The sequence below is a fragment of the Hordeum vulgare genome, chromosome 4H, assembly GCF_904849725.1.
Source record: "Hordeum vulgare subsp. vulgare chromosome 4H, MorexV3_pseudomolecules_assembly, whole genome shotgun sequence".
Taxonomy (NCBI): domain Eukaryota; kingdom Viridiplantae; phylum Streptophyta; class Magnoliopsida; order Poales; family Poaceae; genus Hordeum; species Hordeum vulgare.
Genome location: NC_058521.1, coordinates 180491256 through 180500408, shown reverse-complemented (window position 1 = coordinate 180500408; position 9153 = coordinate 180491256). Strand labels below are relative to the sequence as shown.

Genomic DNA, 9153 nt, shown 5'->3' with positions numbered 1-9153 from the left:
TATTGTATTCTGGATGATTATTATATTATGATTTGAATAATTGCAAGATATTTATTTCATTTTGTGTTTAATTAATAATTTTATGTTATATATGATATATGAGTCAAATTCAGCAAATATTATTTGTTTTACGGATTGACGTGGGGGTGGCAAAACAAACCTCCTATCACGGATTGTGAAAAAAATATTCGCAGTTTTGCAATGCGGGGTCTCTTGTGACCGCGCTGACGCGTAAAATACGTAAAAGACCATACAGGTGTTTGATATAAACTGTCTGCTAGAGTTGCTCTAAGGACTTCACTATGAGGGCACGGATATATCCAGTTCCACGGGCCGACGAGTCGATGACGCACCGCATCGATCACAAATGCTAACGTACAGTGAAACAACGAGACTGGTATAGCTAGTAATGAAAATCGGAGGGAGGGCATGGACTACTCTTGTTCAAAACACCAAACGAACGCATTGTTGGTACATCACGGCAAAGCATGAAACACGCGTGTTTGTACATCACATCCCAGAAAGGGGCCAATGGCGTGCCCGCGGATTGCTTATTTGTCCTCACGGGAGGTGCTCTGGCTCCTGCTCCGGCCGCCTCGGGCTGCCGTGGTGGTGCAGCGGGTCCGGCCCAGCCGGTACCGACCGCAGCTCCTCGTTCCATGCCGGTGGCGACCACCACGCATACCTGCTGCCGCCGCCGCCGCGCGGCTGCTGCTGCTGCTTGGACTAGCAGTTGAGCACAACGTCAGCACTCACAAAATGTAAACATGATATTTTTTGATCAATTGCAAGAGTTCAGACTTGAGATAGAGAGAAAGGTACCTCCGATCCCACATGGAGAAATCCCGCGGCAGCCGGGTTATCGCGACCGCCGAACCCACCCACCAGCCCTGACACAGGAACACCATTAACAGCTTGAGAACACAGAAATAATCCTTGCAAAAGGAAGAGACAAAACGAACAGCAGCAGTGACTCCGAGTTAAAAGGTTGGCCCTACGGCTAGTACGTACCAACACGTGCGTGCGCTGGAGGGACAAGGATGACGAGAGCCGCGCAACACCATGCAACCAGCAAGCACAGCAAGAACCGGACCGTGGCCATGGATGGCAAAGCAACCTTCAGTCGCACCATCAAACTTGAGTTGCGCATGTCTCCCAAAGGGACATACAGGGCTTCTTATAGATAAAACCATCTTGCACTATATACTGTACTGGTAGGAGAAAGCGTCACGGACTAAAATTTGGGCGGTTGGATGCAGTTAAGGCTGGATAAGATGGATGCCATCCTGTCTGGGAAAAGGGAACCTGCAAAAGATTGTGTGGGGGAGCGGGAGAACTGGAGATCCGGAGATCCGGAGGATCCAAATACTCCCCGCCGGATGGCGCCTTTGCTGCTAGCTGGGTTGTACTACTTGTTTCGGTTTTGAGATGGAACAGACAGCGCGTGGACCCCGCGGGACGCGCGCTTGTCCTCCTCTGACCCGTTCGTCGGTGGCATAAAGCAGCACGGCCTTCCCGTCCCCACACCCCATTCCATTTCACCCCCCTCCAAAACCTCCCACGCCCCGCCCTCCCCTCCGCCCGCCACCCTTTCGCCATGGCCGATCGCCCGCCGAATTCCGGCGACCCGTCCGTCGTCCTGGCCACCAAGGCGAAGAAGAAGAAGGCGCCCAAGGGTACGAAGAAGCCCCGGTCGGAACTCACGCTGGAGGAGATCCCAAAGCTGGACGCGGAATCGGCCAAGAGGCGGAACCGGCGGGCGGAGGCGAAGAGGAAGGACGCCGCGACCACGACGCCGTCGAGCGCGCTGCGTTGGAGGACGCGTGGCAGAAGGCCGATGCTCAAGAGAAGGAGGCCATCATCAGCAAAGCGCACGCCCTCCTCATGATGGGGTTGTATCGTCCGACGAGCTTCGTGGCTGCGCCCGCCGGGCCGCGAGCACAGGCTCGTCGGTCGTCCGGCCTCCGCAGCGCCCCTCCCCGACATTGTCGACCACGCCATTGTCGCCCGGTTTTCCTCCGCCAAGGTGCCAAGCCCAGACCCGTTTGTCTGGGTTGCGAAAGTCATCGTGATCGCGTCGTCCACGCCGCGCCCCTCGGCCGTCATCGACCTCAATGTTGACACCGGGGTCCTGCAGCGGCGGCCGCCCGTCCATGGAGATGCAATTATAGCAAGCCCAGCCGCAGTCTACAGCCACCATGCCATCGCCCCACGTCCTGTTCGGCGAAATGCCAACACCGACGCCAATGGTCGAGGACCCCTTCTACGCCCAATTCATGGAGAATGTTATCTTCGAGGGCCGTGGCGAGGCCTTTCAGACGGGTGGGCAGGGCGGGACCTTTGATCCGGAGGAGACCCAGAGTCAAGATGGCCGCGACGAGTACATGGACGATGAAGACTTTGAGGCCGACCATGGTGACTCGTTGTTGTATTTCGGGCTCCGGAAAACCCTAAAGCTCCGAACTCAGGGACGTGTACGAAGATCTCTCGTGGCCTCAAAGTTTCGGCGGGAAGGGATCCCACAATGGCCAATTTTAAAGGGGAACATGCTCTCCTGCCCAAAGGTGGTCTTCGCCTGCAAAGTGGTTGTCAGCGCAACACGATCGGGTCCAGGGATGACGTCCGTCCTGCTGGCGGGCGGCGATGACCTTGTTGCACCAGAATGGAAACCTTTGGAAGATGCCTTGGGAACCCGCGTACGTCCTTCCCTCCTTTGCACGAAAGTGAAAACTGCACCGCCCTACAATCCGCTGCTCGCCTGTCCTTCCCCCGCATCATCCTTGACTACTGAGGCTGGGTCTTGCCTCGGAATCTCCGCTGCTCTGAAGGAGTCTTGTGGAGGCCTCCTGCGGGTCTTGAAGCTGCTCCTCCTCGCAAGGCTTGGCCTCTCGCGAGGGCCTTGCCTTGAGTGGTGCCGGGCCCGTTAGTTTTGGTCGATGAAGTGGGCCAGCCCTGGCCCGCAGGCAGGCAGGTTTGGGTACCCCCATTCCCAGAACGCTGACACTCGTGGCATGAAGAAGATGACATATATTGTGAAGGTGATGACGAAGAAGAGGACGACGTTGATATTGTGGGTGAGTCATTGTTCATTGACGAGCTCACCCAAAGAGTGGAAGCTCAAAAGAGGAAGAAGAGCATACATACGGGATCATACATACAAGATGAGGACAAATTGATTTGCGAAAGTTGGAAGGAGACCAAGATCCTAGAGTCGGTGAGCAACAAAAGGGAATTGTTTTTTGGACAAGAGTTCACAAAACATTCCAGGAAAGGAAGTTGTTTCCGCCCGACCAATTTACGAGCGATAGTAACATCAACTCGATTCAAAAGAGGTGGTTGTTCATCCAATAAGAATGCAACAAATATTGCGCCGCACTTGAGAGCATTGAAGCACGTCCCGTGAGTGGTCTCGACATCGGGTACATGGTATGGCCTCTTCTCTTTCCTTTGCTACGACTGTGCCTCGTCCTCCTCTATGATTAATTGTGTTTGCATGTCCAATTGTTGTTGATCATGTAGGCATTTCAATCTTTGGAAGCATTCAAGGCCCGACACAACGACAAGCCATTCACTCTGACGCATTGTTGGCAAATCATCAACAATTGCCCTAAGATCAATACCGTGAGCTTGAAAGGAAGAGAGGAAAGAAGGCGGCCGCCTTGGTTGGAAGTGGAGTTGGTGAGGCATTGAAGAGGCCGAGGGGCAAGACCGACTCCAAGGTGGACGACAAGCGTGATGCGGCATCGTATGCTTTGCATGAGACTTTGATGGCATGATGTCTCAGAAGGAAGTGAGGGACAAGAAGAAGCGACAAGGCAAGGAGGAGAAAATGAAGCAATACATGGAGCTGCAAACAAAGAAGCTTGAGATGGAGGAGACGACCAAGAAGAGGAAGATCGACATGGAGGAGGCTGCCAGGCAGATGCATCTTGACATCGAGGAGGCGGCCAGGCAGAGGCAGCTCGACATCGAGACCGCCAATGTCGCGGCCAAACAGAGGTAGCTCGACATCGAGGCCGCCAATGCTGCAACCATAGCAAAGGAGGTGGCGCTAGCGATCATGAGCATGGACTTGAGCAAGATGAGCGAGAAGACAAGGAGATGGTTCGGGGCCCGGCAGAAAGAGATGTTCAACGCCGATGGCCTGAACTAGGGCGTCAGATCGGCCGTGACCGTTCTTTTTTTGGAGGCTGGCATGGTGAGCCGGCCGCTGGCTTTGTTGCTGGCCACCGGCTGTGTTGTTGGCGGAAAACCTATTATTTTTTGGAGGCCGGCTGTGTTGGCGGCCGCTAGCTGTGTTGCCAGCGAGGACGTGTAGGCTGGCTGTGTTGCCGGCGTGATCTAGGGTGCTTTCATGAACTATGGGCCGTGGCTATTCGAATGCTTGTGTTTTAAAATGAGGCGGACATGATGCGGCCAAGGATGCGTCCGCGCGTTGGGCGCACGACCACCGCATCCTAGAAATGGCCTCGACACGACCCCATCGCCCGCCCCAAACGGACAGAATTCGTGCAAAACGGACGTTCGGATGGTGTCGCGCGCTGGAATTGGTCTTAGAGGTTAGAGTTAGATTTTAACCCTGAACTAACCCTAAACTAACTCTAACCAAAGAGGTGTTTGGATGACAGGGTTAAATTGCCAATAAATGTAGTTTTTCTAATCATTTGGCTTATTTAACTAGGATTTGGTGTGGTGGAGGTAGATGGAAAAGTAACTTTTTCTGAGCCCCACCTAACTCTAACCCAAATAAACACCTTTTGGGTGAGTTAGTTATTTTGGATGGGTTAGATGCATCTAACCAACTCTAACCCTCCTGTTTGGATGTTTTGAGGTTAGTTCAACCCAATCTAACCAACTCTAACTCTAACTCAAGGATCCAAATAGGACCATTACGCATCCATGAATAGTGACAGTTAGAAATTCGATTGTTTTTGTATGGGACCTTGTCGTCAATCCAAGGTACGGGACGTGTCCCGCCGTTCTATGTGCTTCTTAGATTTGGACATGAGGGGTGCTAGTCAACATGAATATTTAGGACCGATATGGCACCTTCGTCTGGGTTATTTTTTTAACCGATCAACGATCAGGCGGTCCGTTTGGGGTTTGGAAAATCCAAATGTAAAAATTAAAGATTTGCATTATTTGATGCTATATTTAAAATAAATTTGAATCTGACTTTTTCATAGCGCTTGGAACGAAGACGCTATGCTAAAGTCGAGTACATTATTGGTTGTATGCATCCCTAGTTGATGCAGAGGCCGGGAAGTGAAATTCTCCCCATTTTTAAAGCTGATCAGAGCGTGCGACATCCGTTAGGGACGAACCCTCCCGCCGCCGCCGGCCCCTCTCCGCCCTCCCACCCGCTTCGCCGCTGCCAGAGGGGACGCCGGAAAAGCCGCGCGCGCCCCGGGGATGGCGGCGGCGGGGCCCCTCTGGCTCTGGCGGCGGGATTGATTTGGCGGAATCGGCTGCCACGTTGACCCGCGGGCTCGGGTGCTGCGGGATCTGGTGCTGCCATGGCGGATGCGGGTCGCGCGTGGATCGGCGGCCGAGCGCGTTTTGTTGGAATTATGCCCTAGAGGCAATAATAAATGTATAGTTATTATTATAATTCCTGTATCAAGATAATAGTTTATTATCCATGCTATAATTGTATCGAATGAAGACTCATTTACATGTGTGGATACATAGACAAAACACCGTCCCTAGCATGCCTCTAGTTGGCTAGCCAGTTGATCAATGATAGTCAGTGTCTTCTGATTATGAACAAGGTGTTGTTGCTTGATAACTGAATCACGTCATTGGAAGAATCACGTGATGGACTAGACCCAAACTAATAGACGTAGCATGTTGATCGTGTCATTTTGTTGCTACTGTTTTCTGCGTGTCAAGTATTTATTCCTATGACCATGAGATCATATAACTTACTGACACCGGAGGAATGCTTTGTGTGTATCAAACGTCGCAACGTAACTGGGTGACTATAAAGATGCTCTACAGGTATCTCCGAAGGTGTTAGTTGAGTTAGTATGGATCAAGACTCGGATTTGTCACTCCGTGTGACGGAGAGGTATCTCGGGGCCCACTCGGTAATGCAACATCACACACAAGCCTTGCAAGCAATGTAACTAAGTGTAAGTTGCGGGATCTTGTATTACGGAACGAGTAAAGAGACTTGCCGGTAAACGAGATTGAAATAGGTATGCGGATACTGACGATCGAATCTCGGGCAAGTAACATACCGAAGGACAAAGGGAATGACATACGGGATTATACGAATCCTTGGCACTGAGGTTCAAACGATAAGATCTTCGTAGAAAATGTAGGATCCAATATGGGCATCCGGGTCCCGCTATTGGATATTGACCGAGGAGTCTCTCGGGTCATGTCTACATAGTTCTCGAACCCGCAGGGTCTGCACACTTAAGGTTCGACGTTGTTTTATGCGTATTTGAGTTATATGGTTGGTTACCGAATGTTGTTCGGAGTCCCGGATGAGATCACGGACGTCACGGGGGTTTCCGGAATGGTCCGGAAACGAAGATTGATATATAGGATGACCTCATTTGATTACCATAAGGTTTTCGGAGTTACCGGGAATGTACCGGGAATGACGAATGGGTTCCGGGAGTTCACCCGGGGGGGGGGGGGCAACCCACCCCGGGGAAGCCCATAGGCTTTGGGGAGACACACCAGCCCTTAGTGGGCTGGTGGGACAGCCCCAAAGGGGCCTATGCGCCAAGGATAAGAAATCAAAGGAAAAGAAAAAAAAGAGGGAGGAGGTGGGAAGGGAGGAGGACTCCCTCCCACCAAACCTAGTCCAACTCGGTTTGGGGGGGGAGAGTCCTCCCCCTTGGCTCGGCCGACTCCTTGGGGGTCCTTGGACCCCAAGGCATGCCCCCCTCCCTCCTCCTATATATATGGAGCAATTAGGGCTGATTTGAGACGACTTTCTCACGGCTGCCCGACCACATACCTCCATGGTTTTTCCTCTAGATCGCGTTTCTGCGGAGCTCGGGCGGAGCCCTGCTGAGACAAGGTCATCACCAACCTCCGGAGCGCCGTCACGCTGTCGGAGAACTCTTCTACCTCTCCGTCTCTCTTGCTGGATCAAGAAGGCCGAGATCATCGTCGAGCTGTACGTGTGCTGAACGCGGAGGTGCCGTCCGTTCGGTACTAGATCGTGGGACTGATCGCGGGATTGTTCGCGGGGCGGATCGAGGGACGTGAGGACGTTCCACTACATCAACCGCGTTCTCTAACGCTTCTGTTGTACGATCTACAAGGGTATGTAGATCACTCATCCCCTCTCGTAGATGGACATCACCATGATAGGTCTTCGTGCGCGTAGGAAATTTTTTGTTTCCCATGCGACGTTCCCCAACACGTTTGTGGTGGTAGGCGGGATCGATCTGGCGGAATCGAGATCTCCGGCTCTACCACGTTCGCCCGCGGGTTCGGGTGTTGCGGGATCCGGCGCTGCCATGGCGGATGCGGGTCGTGCGTGGAGCGGCGGCAGAGCGCGTCTGCGGTGGCTGGGGCGTTGTCTGCGGCGGTCACAGTTTTGGTGGTTACGGCTCTGGTCAGGGTACGGTGCTCCTGGTTATGGTCAGCCGGCGGTGCCTGTATGGCGGCCGGCGGCGCAAGATCTGGCCGCTGTCCTCCAGCCCTTATATGTGGGCCTCTCTCCTACGGACTTGGCGATGCTGGCGTTTGCCGGCGCCCTGCATGCGGGTGAAGCCGGTGGAGGAGATTTGGATTGGGGGAAACCCCTTGGTTGGCCCAGGCCGGCCTCGCCGACGACGACGCTCAAGGGCGCTGTTTTTCTTTTTGAAGACGTCGGTATACATCTGCTCTTCTGCTCCCTCTCCTTGCCTCTCGGGTGAAAACCCTAACTCCGGTGGGCGGCGGCGGCGTTCTTGACGTCGTGACCTTCCTGAAGGCGTCGCCTTGAGGGATGAGTGGTGGTGGGCACTGTGTGGGTCCTGAACGGTTGCTGGTGGTGGGCACTGCTTTGGGGGAAACCCTAGGATCTGGTCTTCCAGATCGGACGATGGCGGTACTGCGGTGCCGTTTCTCTCTTGGAAGCATCGTTTGTGGAGCAGCGCTAGCGGATTGAGGCAGGAGGTGGAGCGGCTTCGTCTTACACGAAATTTCGGTGGAGGTGTCAAGTCATGCCTGGCCGACAGGTGCTACGCTGAGTCATGCCTGGTTGGCAGGTGCTACGCACGACAGATATCCCGGAGTTCGCCGCTGGACGGATGAGCGCAGGACGGTGACGTCGTGGTGGCGTCGCCGGATGATTGGATTGGCAAGGATGATGCGGATCTCTTTCGTGAAGATGGGTCAGTGGATCGAGGATGATGGCGGCTGGTAAAACGTGTGCATGAGGTGTGCGTTTTAGGTGTGCTGCACCGACTGTTGTTCCCGATACGTTATGTGGATGGATTGGAAACAACACCGGTCTTAGATATGTGGAGTGAGAGCACTCCATTTTATCGAGTTTGTAGGTGTGAGTGGTGGCTTTGGGTAGTTTTATGTATACTCTTGTTAGACCTTTGTGGAATAATTAATAACATGGCTGCATGCATCGATTGATGCAGAGGCCGGGGGTTTGACCTTCTTTTCTAAAAAAACAAAAAAAAACATGGGTTGTAAGTTTTGCTTCTGTTTCACAGCATAGTGCCCTTCACCATAACGCTATGGTATAGACCATGGATATAGATAATCTTTTGGTTGATTTGCTGCTATTGTAGCACATGCTGATGGGGTCATAGTGCCCCGGTGCTCGACGTTGTGGAGTTGAGCATAGCGTCCTCGTTGCAGAAGCTACGAAAAGGGTTACATTCAGGTAAAGTTTTCAAATAGGATCAAATCATGCTAATCTTCGTTTAGATGGTCAAAACAGTGATTTTGGCGGCCATGCGGGTATTCATGTTGGAACAGAAAGGAAAAAAGACGGAACATCTTATCTTTCTAGTCTATCCTCTGGTCCTATGGGCATTCGGACTCTGGCTTGCATCTCTGCTTGTTAATAAATGAGACGAGACGGCGTCGCAGAACAAAGGGCCTGAGTTGGTTTGACGGCAATACATTATACATGTCAGAATTTAGCAAAGTACTACTGTACTACTGGAAACCCGTTGGCATCTG

At 52.7% G+C, this 9153-nt stretch overlaps 1 protein-coding gene across 1 annotated transcript; it reads right to left on the bottom strand.

The window, feature by feature from the left end:
- Positions 1-237: 237 nt before the first annotated feature.
- Positions 238-1222, bottom strand: LOC123446299 (protein FLORAL ORGAN NUMBER2). The gene is made up of 3 exons (XM_045122971.1): positions 1012-1222; positions 823-890; positions 238-726 (listed from the first exon to the last, which is right to left on the bottom strand). Exons 1-3 carry the CDS (start codon positions 1148-1150, stop codon positions 562-564), a joined length of 372 nt encoding a protein of 123 aa, XP_044978906.1. The 5' UTR covers positions 1151-1222; the 3' UTR covers positions 238-561.
- Between the last annotated feature and the right edge of the window lie 7931 nt (positions 1223-9153).

Excerpts from the sequence above, each read along its gene's own strand:
- LOC123446299 (XM_045122971.1), bottom strand. The coding sequence starts at position 1,150 with ATGCGCAACTCAAGTTTGATGGTGCGACTGAAGGTTGCTTTGCCATCC. Across the intron at positions 891-1,011 it reads TCCAGCGCACGCACGTGTTG|GGCTGGTGGGTGGGTTCGGC; the intron begins GTACGTACTAGC and ends TTCCTGTGTCAG. Across the intron at positions 727-822 it reads TTCTCCATGTGGGATCGGAG|TCCAAGCAGCAGCAGCAGCC; the intron begins GTACCTTTCTCT and ends CTCAACTGCTAG.